The sequence below is a fragment of the Megalobrama amblycephala genome, linkage group LG8, assembly GCF_018812025.1.
Source record: "Megalobrama amblycephala isolate DHTTF-2021 linkage group LG8, ASM1881202v1, whole genome shotgun sequence".
Taxonomy (NCBI): domain Eukaryota; kingdom Metazoa; phylum Chordata; class Actinopteri; order Cypriniformes; family Xenocyprididae; genus Megalobrama; species Megalobrama amblycephala.
The window spans coordinates 7,807,159-7,822,817 of record NC_063051.1 but is presented as its reverse complement, the minus strand read 5'-3'; the positions used below and the strand labels follow the sequence as shown (position 1 = coordinate 7,822,817).

General features: G+C 35.2%; 2 protein-coding genes and 1 long non-coding RNA gene across 3 annotated transcripts; 2 read left to right on the top strand and 1 right to left on the bottom strand.

Moving 5' to 3' along the window:
- Window positions 1-1,702: 1,702 nt before the first annotated feature.
- Window positions 1,703-8,820, bottom strand: LOC125273551. Its single transcript, XR_007186095.1, has 4 exons — window positions 8,661-8,820; window positions 6,822-8,568; window positions 3,344-3,440; window positions 1,703-3,225 (listed from the first exon to the last, which is right to left on the bottom strand). It is a non-coding gene; the product is annotated as an uncharacterized LOC125273551 (long non-coding RNA).
- Window positions 7,538-9,998, top strand: rplp2 (ribosomal protein, large P2). The gene is made up of 5 exons (XM_048199017.1): window positions 7,538-7,675; window positions 8,411-8,534; window positions 8,850-8,898; window positions 9,002-9,106; window positions 9,866-9,998. Exons 2-5 carry the CDS (start codon window positions 8,412-8,414, stop codon window positions 9,940-9,942), a joined length of 354 nt encoding a protein of 117 aa, XP_048054974.1. The 5' UTR covers window positions 7,538-7,675; window position 8,411; the 3' UTR covers window positions 9,943-9,998.
- Window positions 9,999-10,334: 336 nt separating this feature from the next.
- LOC125273549 lies at window positions 10,335-15,614 on the top strand. The gene is made up of 5 exons (XM_048199016.1): window positions 10,335-11,034; window positions 11,234-11,475; window positions 13,362-13,494; window positions 13,617-13,739; window positions 14,578-15,614. Exons 1-5 carry the CDS (start codon window positions 11,030-11,032, stop codon window positions 15,068-15,070), a joined length of 996 nt encoding a protein of 331 aa, XP_048054973.1. The 5' UTR covers window positions 10,335-11,029; the 3' UTR covers window positions 15,071-15,614.
- The last annotated feature ends 45 nt before the right edge of the window (window positions 15,615-15,659 follow it).

Below are 15,659 nucleotides of genomic sequence, written 5' to 3'. Positions count from 1 at the left end.
GCCACACTTATTAATAATCCATTGTTTTTTGAATAACAGCACACATTACAGGAATAATGTTGGTTTTAATTCTTAGCTATAATTAGGAACACATAGAAGAAATCTATCAGGAATAATAAAAGCAAAAGCATTTAGTGATACCTAAATTCAAGATAATTCAATAAAATATTGTGAAGAACTTTATTGTTCATATGATACATAAATGTCATTCTAGCTTGTTGCTAGTTTGAATCATATTAATAAGTACTGGACAGATATGCTTTGACCTTAAAGGGTTAGTTCACCCAAAAATGAAATTTCTGTCATTAAGTAGGTTACTCACTTTCATGTTGTCCCAAACCCGTAAGAGCTTCAGAACACAAATTAAGATATTTTTGATGAAATCCGAAGGTATCTGAACCACACATCATTGCATATTTTGAGGTCCAGAAAGGAAGTAAAGACATTGTTAAAATAGTCAACGTGACTACAGTGGTTCAACCTTAATGTTATGAAGCGACAAGAAGAGTCGGCGTTCGGATGTAAACGCGGAAGCCTGCACTGCGTTCACTACGTCAGCTGCGTATGACAACAGTTTAAATTGATAGTTATTTGGTAACAATTTATTTTACAGTGCCATAGTTACATGTTACTACATGTACTTACTATAGTAATAACAGTAAATTATGCATAATTACAAGTAGCTAACCCTAAGCCAAACCCTAACTGTAACTGTATAGTAAGTTATTTGAGTAATTACAATGTAACTACGGTACTGTAAAATAAAGTGTAACCAGTTATTTTTGTTTTGTTTTTTGCACTCAGAAAGTATTCTCATCACTTCATAACATTAATTACAATTAATAATTTATATTTACAGCAAAACAAAAAGCATACCATCTATACTTTAGTGTCCAAAAACATTATTTTTGTCTTACATTTCATAAAAACTCAGTTCAGTATGGACTCGTTTTGCGTCAGTTTATTTTTGTGAATTTAAATGTGTGCAAAGGATTGTGGGTCACTTAAGGTCATCCGATGCATCCTTCAAAACAGGCCGAATGAAGGATGGGATCTTTCCGATTGAGATAGCCTTCAGCTGCGTTTGATGACGTGGCGTTTATAAAAAAAATATCATAATCTTTATATTATTTGCATGTGTACTTGTAAGTATGCATACTTGCATCCAAACAGTTATGGCACTCTTAGGCAGAAAGAAGAAGGTTATGAAATTATGGTTTCTGTAATATGCTCAATAAATCAATTAATTTGTCCCTAAATGCGGATTAAATACAGTTAAATGATTATAGAAAAATATTGTTCAATGTGCAATAAATCACATGGTGTTTAAATTACAGAATTTGACTCTATTTACACTATTTCTTTCTACAAAAACGTTCTTTTTAAAAGGAATTGTTAGATGGCCTTTTGTTAGCAAATTGTAGCCCTATCCCACTTATTTGCCATCTGTTACTGTAGGATTTTGAAAAGTGCTGAGTGTTGCTAAGTCCCAGTGATCTCCTTAGTGAGGTGTGAGTTCATCATAATCAGCCTGCCGTATTCAGTCAGACACACACAGCAGCCTTGACGAGGACCATGGAAATTAACCAACTATATTAAAATGGCTACAGCTAATTAAGTTTCATTTAAATGGTACGTCTTTTGTATTTTCTCAAACGTAAGGTATTAAAGAAAGACTGAAAACTAATTAAGCTGCTGCCAATTCAATTACTTCAAGCTTTATTCTTCAGCTGCACTCAGGGAAAACCAACAAAAGAGCACGTGCTGAGAAGAGGCCTGTCTCCACAAGTTGAAAATTTCATTACAAAAGCAATTTACAAAGGCTTGACTTTTGGAGAGCATTAAGCAGGATGGCAGAAGGTGACAGAGCTGCGGAGGTGGAGACACAGGAGATAAACAGTGAAGACGATGCCCTTCTCCATTTTGGCCGATATAGTGAGGCTCGGGCCGCAGTGCCATGGGAACAGCGCACATTCAAAGAGAGGGTGCTCCACCATATCGATCGGATCTTCCTAGGTCTTCTTGCACTCTTCGTACTGGTACTCTTGGGAGAATTCCTATATAAGATCTGGTATGTGACCTACTGGAGAAAAATCTTGGAGTTTATTCTGGAAACTGTGTCGTTCCTCTTTACACAAGAGAAGGATGAAGAGCTAATAGAACTGTAGACATTCCTGAAATTCATTCAGTTTCCCTGATCAGGGATTACACTGCTTTCTACATCAAGACGAAACTGAATCCTTTCAATAAACTATAAAAAGGCTGTGTTAATTTCCAGTACAATTGTGAAACTTGCTTAACAATCCAAACGGTTTTTGTGACTGATGTGTTTGCCATTTTGAGTTTTTGTTCCTGTCAATAAAAAGCTTCTGTCTATTCATTTTTGTTCACTTTTAATGTGGTTATGTCTGGAGCTGTTAGTGTTTCTTTAAATATGTGATATTCTTTATTTTAGCTATGATGTAACGTCATAAATCACCTTTTGATGATCATTGCTATTGCCATGCACACAAAAAAGGGATCTTTACATCAATATGCGGAAGATATATTGTGTCTATCCTTTTATCCTTGCCTCTACTAATAAAAGATGAAGAGCTGATGAAAGCTGTGCATCAAGGTCAGAACTTAATGGCGGGTCAAATGCCACCAAATGGGACAAAAGCCCAAGTTATACAAATTCTACTGTTTTAGTTTCATATTGGAACTTTTTTATATTTAGAACATGTAGCTGTTCATACAATGTTTAAAAATCTATGTATGCTATTCACCATATGAGGTGTTGAATGTGTAGCTGTTAACTAACTGGAGGGGATTTTAAAAACTAAAATCAAAATAGCGCAACTGCTAAGACAATTCATATTTAATTTTATTTGTAGAATTAATAAGTTCGAGACTATTAATATCAGAATCAGAAAGAGCTTTATTAAACACACAAGGAATTTTTCTTGGTACTGAAGCTTCAAATGCGCACACAAAAATACAACAAGAAACATAGAAATAAAAAACTGTCAGCCGTTATCAAAAATCTTTACGAAGCCAAAAAATGTTTTTGTGTGGATTGACTTGATATCAGGCTCATAGGTGACATCTGAACATTGTTTCGAGGTGCGTGTTCAGCTCTCATCGAATGCAGTGTCTTCCAAGCGTGGCCTTTTAATTGGTGTTGAAGACATGGAGGTTCAATGCCTGTACCAACAGAGTGGCCTAAAGGCTTCACTTGAACTGCTGAAATTTTCAACACACACACATATGACAATCAAACCCGTGAAACACAAAACAAGAAGACCATTACCAGCTAATACAATGAAGATACACATAGCAAGGATGTAGCCTATAACTTTACCTTTACTCCGTCTTTTCAGCTTTTGGGTTTCCGTTTGAATCGACACACTCTTCAAAGATGGTGCATCACACTGACAGGCCACATCTCTTGTTAGGGGCTGTATAACAGGAATTGCATTGCAGTTTGACATGGTTACAAGCCCAAAATAGATGATTGTGCAGGACTGCCAATTTTTGAGTTCTTCTTGGAGTGAGAATTACGATTCAATTCATAAGCTTAAGATTCGATTTTGATCTTGATTCAATATCAGTTCATTTGGATATACAGTAATGTTATATATAGTTTTTTTTCCTAAGGATAAAAATCTCTCAAATAATTTTGCAAACTGTACATTATTATTAAAATTCAAAATTAACAACTGAGTTGTATACAAGTAGGTCAGTTTTTATAATAATTTTATAATCATTGAGCGATTACATGAGACATTTAATTCATTTCACTAAGTTGTTCTGTATCTTTCAACATACCCTCTATAAAGAATAAGAAATGATCATTATGATGAATCTCATCTTGATATAAAGGGTTAATTCACCCAAAAATGAAAATTCTGTCATTAATTACCCTCATGTCGTATAAATAACCCCTAAATAAAGATTTTATTCAACAATATCTAGTGATGGGCAATTTCAAAACACTGCTTTGAAGCTTTACGAATCTTTTGTTTTGAATCAGTGGTTCGGAGCATCAAAGTCATGTGATTTCAGCAGTTTGATATGCGATCCAAAACACTGATTTGAAACAAAAGATTAGTGAAGCTTTGAAGCAGTGTTTTGAAATCAGCCATCACTAGATATTGCTGAAAAGTGTTTTTGTTTTTTTGTGGGTGCACAAAAGGTATTCTCATCGCTTTATAATATTAAGGTTGAACCACTGTACTCACATGAACTGTTTTAAATATGTACTTTTACATATTTTGTATGCAGAAAATAGTACCATTTCTTGATCTTGAGAGGTTCAGTGATTTTGCTGGCAATCGAGAGTTTTCACGTGACGTCACGCCCTGAGGGGAACGCCCCCCTGGCGGGCAAAACAAGGCTTTCCTCCATTGCCCACCAGTCATTTTTACCAGGTTTGTAGTAAGATCTAATGTAGTAAGACAGTGATATTAAAAGACCAATTTCAGTATACACCTTATTGACTATGCATACTTTGTACAGGCAAACAAATGAACACAGAATATTAAAGGGTTAGTTCACCCAAAAATGAAAATTCTGTCAATTATTACTTACCCTCATGTCGTTCCACACCCGTAAGACCTTCGTTAATCTTCAGAACACAAATTAAGATATTTTAGTTGAAATCCGATAGCTCCGTGAGGCCTCCATAGGGAGCAATGGACACTTTCCTTTCTCAAGATCCATAAAGGTACTAAAAACATATTTAAATCGTTCATGTGAGTACAGTGGTTCAATATTAATATTATAAAGCGACGAGAATATTTTTGGAGCGCCAAAAAAACAAAATAACAATATTTAATATTTAATGATGGCCGATTTCAAAACAATGATTCATGAAGCATCAGAGCATAAATGAATCAGTGTGTCGAATCATGATTCAGATCGCGTGTCAAACTGCCAACGGCTGAAATCACGTGACTTTGGCGCTCTGAACAGCAGATTCGATACACTGATTCATCTGTGCTCCGATGCTTCATGAATCATTGTTTTGAAATCGGCCATCACTAAATAAGTCGTTATTTCGTTTTTTTTGGCGCTCCAAAAATATTCTTGTCGCTTTATAATATTAATATTGAACCACTGTACTCACATGAACTGATTTAAATATGTTTTTAGTACCTTAATGGATCTTGAGAGAGGAAGTGTCCATTGCTCCCTATGGAGGCCTCACTGAGCTATCGGATTTCAACTAAAATATCTTAATTTGTGTTCTGAAGATTAACGAAGGTTTTACGGGTGTGGAACGGCATGAGGGTAAGTAATAAATGACAGAATTTTCATTTTTGGGTGAACTAACCCTTTAATGCAACACAAGGTTTCTCGTTAAGTGTTTTTTTCATTGAAAAAAACCATTATAAAGAAAACGCGTTGTATTCATATTCTGAGCTCATCTGCTCGCCTATATATAGTATGCATCATCAAAATGGGTTAAACTGAATTCGATCTTTTAATATAAGTCTTTAAGTACTTTAATATACTTTAAGGGTGGGTTGATTCTTTAGCCTGGCATTGGTTCACCCTCCGCCTATTCTGCTCGATCAGCCCTTTAATTCTAACGGTCTTTCAGCGTAGTTAATCTGTGTTTAAAATTCACAACTCGATTTAAAATAAAACCCAGATCAATAAATCCTTGATTAGTGTTAAACTAACTATTGGTGCAAATAACCACCCTATGTTTTTCACGTTAGCTTTTTAAAAAAACGTCCCGCTGTTTTTAGTGATTGAAATCACTGCAGAGGCTGTATATGGATCACTAGTGCCCAAAACTTCCATCTTGTTTACATATTTTTGCTTTTAAGATGGAAAATTGACAGGCTTGTGCTGCAGTTACATAACTGCGTGACTGTCACGTGACTGAAAACTATGAATAGAGGCTTCGCTGAGCCATCGGATTTCATCAAAGATATCTTAAAGGTCCCGTTTTTCGTGGTTTTTTGAAGCTTTGATTGTGTTTATAGTGTGCAATATAACATGTGTTCATGTTTCGCGTGTAAAAAAACCCCAGTATTTTTCACATAATTTACTTATCTGTATACCGCTGTTTCCACTGTCATAAAAACGGGCTGATGACTTCCTTGTTCTATGAAGTCCCTCCTTCAGAAATACGTAACGAGTTCTGATTGTGCCAGTGGTTCCTGTGTTGTGATTCGACAGAAGCTTAGTGAACCTTGCCCGGAAAGGTCACGCCTCTTACCATGACGTGGAGATGCACGCGCTCAGTGTTATTGTAAACATGTCTTTAATTTTACCCTATCAATTTGAGCCGGAATCAGACCCGGTGATTGGACTGCGGGATGAAAATAACATCGTTTCGACGACATGGCGACAAACACACTCTACAAACGCAACTCTTGTGTATTCCTGTGGGCAGAGGTTAGTCAAAAAACTGTTTTAGTGACGTCATTAAAGAAGGAAGTAGAGGGATGTAGTCCAAACTGGCCGTTCGATGTAGGCGACTTCTGTTAAATAAAATATCTCGCTTGGCATTGAACTTTGAGCTTTAAAATTTTACAGATTTTATTTATACTCTAACAACAACATTACACACTAACTAAAGTTTGAAACATGGGATCACGAAGAACGGGACCTTTAATTTGTTTTCCGAAGATGAACGAAGGTCTTACGGGTGTAGAACGACATGAGGGTGAGTAATTAATGACATTATTTTCATTTTTGGGTGAACTAACCCTTTAAATGGTGATTTATTTAGTTGATTGTGCATAATATAACATCAAGTTATGTTGGCAGCCCTGTATGATCTTCAGCGTCTGAAGAGCTTGGTTGTAGCTAGTTCCACTTACCGTCAAACTTTGTGAGGTACCGACGGTGTACACTGATGGGACAGCCGTATCTGTTAATGTCAGATATTTCACAAACCCCATTTGGTGCTGTGTCCAGTTTTTGAAGCATTCGCGTGTAAAGTGCTTCGAGCACAACCGTGACCTCTCTGATATCCCTCCTTCCTGGAAATGCAAAAACCCGAGCCATCGGGATCGCAACGAGGGAATTTTGGGGAATGGGAAAAGTGTTTCGGGAGAGCCACAACCTAAAACGCACCTCCTCGCCATCTCTGTTTGTTTTCACGCGCCGTCAACGCTCGCACTCGCAGACAGCAGTCGGTCGGTTGGAGGGCGTGGTTAAACAAACCGTCAAACTGACGTCATCAGAGAAGGGACGCCGTTGCAGAGGGGAGGTGCATTTCCATATTTTGATTAAAGATTACAAAGCCAAATTTTTTTTTTTTTGTGGATTGATTTGCACGGATGAATTGTTCACCACAAATCTAGCAATTTGCGCTAACAAAGTAAATATGGTCAATTTTGATTTCATGTGTACTTAAAAATTATAAAAGTATAAAGACACAGTTAGGTTCAGTCATAATAAACATATTTACATCGCAATAAACTATTAATAAGTAATAAACGGCCAAAAATCAACAAATATTACCCTTAAAGTCTTGATAGAAGCATTGACAGCACAACATGAACGAGGAATAAATAGTATCCAATCATCGTCTGCCATTTTGACAGGGTGCATCGTGCAGCCAATCAGATCATCGCATACTGCTACATTCTTCAGCTATTTTCCTCTACTCGTCCTCTCTTTTCCGGAAATTGCAGCGTGACCGACGTTTCGTGTCTTTCGCAGACTTAAAGTATGTTTTATTGACATCTCTTTCATATATTTAAAGTATTAAAGTGTGTCTCGGTACAGTTTTTTAGATAGTATTCGTGATTAAAATTCAACCGTATTTCCACTCTGTAAGCACATGTTTATCAAGTGAAATAACAGCATACTCCATTTTGTTTCCTTGTGCTCCAGAGTATAATTGAAATATGGCAGACTGTAATTATAGTTAATACTCCAAATAAGACGTGAAGGGTTGAAAAGTGTTCTGATTATTTGAATTGTGTTTTAAAATGTATATGTCACTAAGCCTAAACAAAGCATGTATAACACGCTTGATAAACCTAGTCAGCTGCTTGGCAGTTCCCTCTATAAAGTTCAGTCAGAGTAAACATCTCACTTTCAATCTATGCGACAGTTCAGTAATTAATTTTCATAATTTATCAGTTATTTATATAAGAAATATTTTGTTTAATTTAATACCATGTTTCCAGACTTGCAGCACCCTTCATGAGACCAAAGATTTCAATCACATTTTAGACAGTCTGAAGTTTGTCTATATCTTATGGTTTTTTTAGTCACTTTTTCATATATTTGGTCAAATTGTTCTTAAGATCATATGAATCGAAGATAGATATATAAACCATGCGACATATTAAATGCTGCAATATTCTATAAAATGTCAAATGCTTCTTAAAATTATGTGAATAAAAGATAAACAAAGCCAATAATTAGTTGTAAATATGTGTAAATTGTCTTCTAGAATGCGTTACGTGGCCGCTTACCTGTTGGCTGTTCTGGGTGGCAACGCCAACCCATCCGCCAAAGACATCAAAAACATCCTGGGGAGTGTCGGAATTGAGGCCGATGATGAACGTCTTAACAAGGTGAATCCTGGATCTAATAAACCTGTTTTTAAATCTGACAACAGAGTTTTCATCTTAATATGAGTGTGTTATAATTAAATATCTATACATTCATCATAATGTTTAATTGGATTCTCCACTGCTTACCATAAATAAATCTCATGGGTATGTTCTCTTATTATTAGTTTAATTTTAAGTAATTCAATACAGTTCTGGTGTTGTTGCACATTCAACTCTGGTACACTTGTTTCCTTGTTCTTAATAACACGAATGCTCATGTACAGCAACTAAATCCCCAAATGAGTCAATCCTTCTGTTTTTGGTGTTGCTCAATAGGTCATCAGTGAACTGAATGGCAAAGACATCAATGAAGTCATGAATGCCGGTAAGACTGCACTGCTTTTACCGTTTGACCTACATAATATTTAAATAATGTGAGGTATGAACACTCACCTTTTTTGTTTTTTTTTACTTGTATATTTCCACAGGCCTCTCTAAGTTAACCTCCGTTCCAGCGGGTGGTGCAGTGGCGGTCTCTGCTGCTGCCGCCACTGGTGGCGGTGGAGCCGCACCTGCTGGGGAAGCACCTGCAGGTGGGTAGTTTAATAAACCTGGTAACCAAAACTAAAACCATTAAAAAACTTTTGTTACTTGAAATAAACTAAACTTTAGTTGAAATAAAATATTAAAAAACTTAAACTTATTTTATTTCAGCTATTTTCATATAGTTTAAATTGTTATATATATATATAAAATAACAATAATAAAAATTATAAAAACAACAAAATTTAATAGAACTAAAATGATCTATAACAAAAAAAATAGTAAAATGAGCTAAAATTAAAATGAAAACAATTTAAAAAATGAAGAAGAAAAAAAAGCAAAATATTAAAAACTTTAATACTATCTCATTAATACTAAAATAACACTGCCTTTTACTGACACAGGCAAAAAATTTACTTCAGTCTAGTCCAGTTAGGTTTTTGAATAGTAAAAATTATTTTGATGTTATAGGCTTCCTGCTCAGGATCTTTAAAAAAACCTTTTTATTCACTGTCATTGATTACAGTTTTCCAAATGCATTACATTTTAGCAAAATATTCTCTTGCACAATCTTCATATCCGTTTGCTGGTGTGAATGATGTGTTTTTGGTTAGCAGTTTGAACGTCACCCGTTAGACTAATTGTTTTGTTATGGATCTGATCGTAGAGCATTTCTTCCTCATTCCCTTTTACTAAATTTCTGAAGTGGGGTGAACCGCTCCATTGATAAAATACTTTGTCTGAGTCAGAAATATCCAGGAAACTTTGTGCATTACATCTGATTTGACATTTGCATGTTTGCCTTTCAGCGGAAGAGAAAAAGGAAGAGAAGAAAGAAGAATCTGAGGAGTCTGATGAAGACATGGGCTTTGGCCTCTTTGATTAATCTTTCTTTTGTACCTATAAAAATACAATAAAAAAAGGAAAACATTTGTGTTTAAAGATGCCTCATGATTATTTGTCTGCAAAATGGTAAACCGTTTTTGTTATTACAGGTCTAAGTTGAATAGAACTTAATTTTGTGTTTCTAAGCATGTATCGTATTATGCTTTTATATAAATCTCTTGGAGCAGAATGGTATAGAAAACTGGTTTCTTATTGCCTCAAAATGCAGGTAGTTTTGAGCTACACTTTAAAATAAGGTCCTAGTTAATGTTAATGCATTAACAATGAGCAATACATGTTACAGTATTTATTTGTTAACGTTAGTTAATAAAAAAAACTTCATTTTTAGTAAATGTTAGCTCAGGTCCAATAAATAATAACAGACATGACTTGACTTTAAAAATGTATGAGTAAATGCTGAAATTAACATTAACTGTGATTAATAAATGCTTTAGAAGTATTTTTCATTGTTAGTTGGTGATAAGGAACCTTATTGTAAAGTGTTACTGCTACAGTAAAATAATAGTCACATTGTTGGATATAAATACTTGATCATAAATTATGAAGGTACGTTTCAAGTTATAATTAACAATTAAGAAAAACCAATGAATTGGTCTTCATTATTAATGTAATATCGAAAAATAATTGTTTCCTAAACATTCTACTGCACCATCCCTATTTCCCATTGTTCAACAAACAGGTTAGTTTGGCTCCAAACCCATTTCAAGAGTTGACATGTCAGAACACTTAATGAAACATGATCATTTATAGTTGTCTCTGCACATTAAACTGAGATAAGATAAATATATGAATTCACCCTCTTGGAGGAAGGTGACTTTTTGAAAATAATGAGTGCCTGGTGAAAGTCTCTGAGCATGTGTTGGTCAGATGTCAATTTCAGTATTGCAGCTATCAATCACTTGTCTGTGGTGTATAAAAATAGGTGGCAGAATAGCATAAATTGGCAATACCCTGTCATGCTGACAGGCCACTCGCTCTAAAATAAGCTTGAGTTTAATACAAGGTTGCAGTATAATGAAGTAACTTCTGCTGCTCTCCCCTCCAGGACTTGAAAGATGTTATGAACTATGATGTAAGTAACCTAAAATTTTTATTTAGCATGGCTCTTTCTCAACTCTTTAGAGGTAAACTGAGATTAACTGGTGGGAAATATAAAGAGTATGTGTTTTTTGGAGGACACTGTAGTCTGCAGTTGTAAGGTGCCATTTAAAAGACATTTAGAATTTGTTAGTCCAAATCTTTTAAAAGATAACATGCTTGCAATCCATTAGTTACAATGACATAAAACCATCAGCCAATCTGGACGTAAACATGAAGAGAACACAAGAAGTCAGAGAAAATCAGATAAATGAGGAAGAGGAGCAAAGGTGGGGCAAAGGAGAGCGTTCTGAGGAGATAAAAATGGATACCGAGTTACCGGAGGAGTACTATCATGGTCTTGAGGACCTACCCTGGAACCTGAACTCACTGGAGCAGTTACTGTATATCAGCCTACCAGCATGGATACAAAAAGGTGAGAAGCCGAATTCTCATGATAATTCCAGATTCAATGCACTTCCAAATTTGTTACTGACACTCTCAACTGTCACTGGTGATTCTGGGGTTGGGAAGACATTTGCATGTGCAGTTGAAGAGCAAAGTTTTATGAGGGCCAGCAGCGGGCAGCCCTCCATCACTCTTACCCTCATTACGCCCCCATATCCCACCTGCTCTACAGAAGGATAGGCAAATGTCAGGCAAATGCTTTTGTGGTACAAGTTGTTTGTGACTTAGTGAAATAGGTATGACAAACACTACCCAACTAACAAAAATATGCTCTAAGAACGTTTTGCTAAAGTTGCTATTACGTTATGAAAAATGTTGCAAGGAAATTATGTATAAATAATACATTTTGCAAACATTTTGCAACAAATGTTGCAAACATCATGGGAATGTTACTTTTGAATGTTCTCTAAATATTCTGAAACAAGTAGTAACATTTAAAAATGTTAGACAAACTTCCAAGGAAAACGTATAAGAAAAAACGCTCCATAATTAATGTATAAATAATACATTTTGAGAACATTATTAAAGACCAGATGAAATCATTGAACAAAAAACTCTGAAATAACATTCTATTACCAGATGCTACTGGAAGAATGACATAACTTTGAGAGAACCTTGCCAGAACATTCTGAGAACATTCCCTGATGTTTTTTAAAGATGTTTTTTAAAGGATCTTCACACAGTTCTATTTAGAACCGTATTGTCTTGAAGAACTTTATATGCTGAAATGGTTCTTTGTTTTAGAGTTTAGGGTTCTTTTTTCCCAGCTTTTTTTTTTTTTTTTTTTTATAAATCTGTTACTGTCAAAGCCACCTCACTAATTTTCTGGAGCTCAGCAGCCATTCAATTACACAGACTGTCGACACACTCTCAAAGCTATCCCATAACTTTTCCTTTTAACATTGTAAAGGGCATTCTGTCAATTTTTGCTAATTTTGGCCTTCATAAACATAATTGTTTTTACATAAACAAATAGAAGAGACACACTGTAACTGTAAAGATAATAATAAAATAAACTATTAATTAAAAGGTTATTTATAACACCATTAAGGTGATATATAGCACTTTCAAAGCATGGTTCTTTATGGAAAAGTTATAAAAAAAGTTTCTAATTAGCACCAAAATGGTTTTTGCTATTGTTACAAGCCGAAGAACCCTAATTTGTTACTGTTTAGGGCCATTTTTTCATGTTTAAAATGAATAGTTTCATTACGTGACAAAAGTTCAAAAGTTTGGGGGCCATACAAATTTTTTTTTTTTAAATGTATACTTTTATTCAGCAAGGATGCATTAAATTGATTAAAAGTGACAGTAAAGACATTTTTAATGTTATAAAAGATTTCTATTTCAAATAAATTTTGTTCTTTTGAACTTTATTTTCATCAAAGAATCTTGAAAAAAACTGTCATAGTTTTCACAATATTAAGCAGCACAACAATTAACAAAATTGATTAACAAAATTGATTAAATATTTCTTGAGCAGCAAATAAGCGTATTAGAATGATTTCTGAAGGATCATGTGACACTGAAGACTGGAGTAATGATGCTGAAAATTCAGCTTTGCATCACAGGAATAAATTACATTTTATATGGTAGAATTTGAAAGAACCTTCCTCAAGCAAAACATTCTACATGTAGAAGTTTGTTTGGGTTGTAAATTATAGAATAATGTATATACTGTTCAAAATGATGACAAAAAGACATGGTCATAGATAATATCATGAACTACACCTGTTGATGACTGTGACATTGTTTGCAGATTCCACTTGGTTTGATATTGTTTAATGCAAGAACTTAGTTGTGATCCAGTCTAATGTCCAGCTCTGTATGCTAAAATGAAATCTCTCTCTTCAGCTTTGCTTTGTAACCTAGCAGAACAGTTTGGCATCTGGACCTTTCACAACAACATCTTGCCGTGTCGTCTCATTTCCTACGCTTTACTGCCGTACACTCTTCCTGCTACAACTGTCATCTCGTTCATCTATAGGTTAGATCTTTAGGCTAAATCAGTTGCTCATGTTCTTGTGTATCTTATCAGTATATGAGAAAAACTTATATGTAAGCGCCTATTGTCATTCCTAGTATTGTTTTGCATGTGTATGTGAACAGATTTTTCTGCTGGGCGAAGAAAATTCCCCTTCAAGCTCTGAATGCAGGCAGGGAATTCAAACAGGATGTGATGGTACACCTGCGGTTCGCCCTCGCATGCTTAAGAGGACTGGTAACAAACAGGTAAAACTAGCAAACTTTTCATACATGATTGACCTTGTAATGAAATTTTACTTCCGTAATGTGACATTATTTATGAATTAAGAACAACATGAATGCATTGTACACTCAAAGAAACATTTAAGCCTTTTTTTAAGATTTATGCAATTTAATTAATAGTACAATTCCATCAAATTGAACTGAATAATCCTTACATATTTTAATTGATTAACTGAACAATCCTTAATCAATTATCCAATTAAAGGTCCAGTGTGTAATATTTAGGAGGATCTATTGATACAAATGCAATATAATATACATAACAATGTTTTCAGTGGTGTATAAAGACCTTACACAATGAACCGTTATGTTTTTATTACCTTAGAATGAGCCATTTCTATCTACATACACCGCGAGTCCCCTTGCATGGAAGTCGCCATTTTGCGCCGCCACGTTTCTACAGTAGCCCTAAATGGACAAACTGCTCTACAGATTGCGTTTCGTTACTATGTTGTTTCTTCTTCGTTGGTGTTTTTAGAGGCAGCTTGCATCACATTGAATACACAGTAGTAGTTGTCGTCTGGTTTATTAGATGCATCGACATCTTTGTCCTGTGTCAGCCACCGTAGCTTCTCTATGTGCTTCGAAAGGGGTTGCAATTTGCAACCTCACCGCTTGCCGCTAAAATTTACACACTGAAACTTTAAAATACGTAGGCCTAAGGATTATTCAATTCATTTTGATGGAATTTTACTATTAATTAAATTGCATAAATCTTTAAAAAAAAAAAAATGCTTAAATATTTTTTGAGTGTAGATTTTTGATCTTAATACCATTATTAGATGTTCCTAAATTTTTCCAGATTCCTGCTTTTGCAAATTTCACCTTTGGTCCCCACTCCTGCTCTGTTTCTTGCACCCTGGTCCTGTCTCCCCCCTCTTTCTTTGACTTTCCTTCCCTGTTCCTCTTTTCCTTTACTTTCTCTCGCTTTGCGTTTTCTGCCATGCCGTCTTCCTACTTCAATCTCGAAGAAGCAGCTGGAGAGCAGCAGTCAGACCCAGCCTCCCACATTTAGACAACGATCCTTCCTCTACATCCAGCTCGCTGGATCCGGCAGTTTCTGTAAAAAGACAGATAACATCGTCATTACAGATGCAAAGCCACTATCTTCAACCTTCCTCCTGCAGCTCAACTTAGAGTTAGAAATGGACAGCCATTCTGAAACACCACAGCTTCAGAAGGACAAGCTAGATTATGACGGAGGCTTATTGCTAGACTTGGACAAGCACAGGAACGCAGAAGATGATCTCTCTTCTCCTTGTATCTCCTACATGGATGTGCAAGAGGAAGACTGAGGACAGTGTGTTACTTATTGCAGACAAAAGTCTCTCAGTCAATATCGCAGTAAACTTCAATATTAGATATATTTAAGTTGATTGAACGCAATGAAATTAAGTTAGGACAAAATGTGTAGGAATTGTGTTGCTTTAGCACATTCCTGGAGCCTTCCCAACACTGCATGTTTTCCATGTCTCCTTAATTAAACACACCTGATTCAGATCATCAGCATATGTGTTGAGAGTCCAAGACCTGAAATGGGTGCGTCAGACAAAGGAGACATACAAAATGTGCAGTGCTGGGGAGGCTCCAGGAATGTGTTTGGGAAGCCCTGTTTTAGCTCATTTTAATTCATTTGAACAAGCAGCAATTTTTTCTTTTTTTTTTTTTTTCAGTGTACTAAAATTTCTAAAACTGAAATAAAAATAAACTATATAGAATTAAACAATAACAAAGACTAATACAAATGACAAAAGTACATAATATTACTAAATGATTATTTCAATTTAGTAAGAATAAATTAAACATGCCACAATTCTGTTTCATGTATGTAAGATTGTTCAAAGCTAATAAATACTTTATCAAGTTGGATTTGGACAGCCTGAT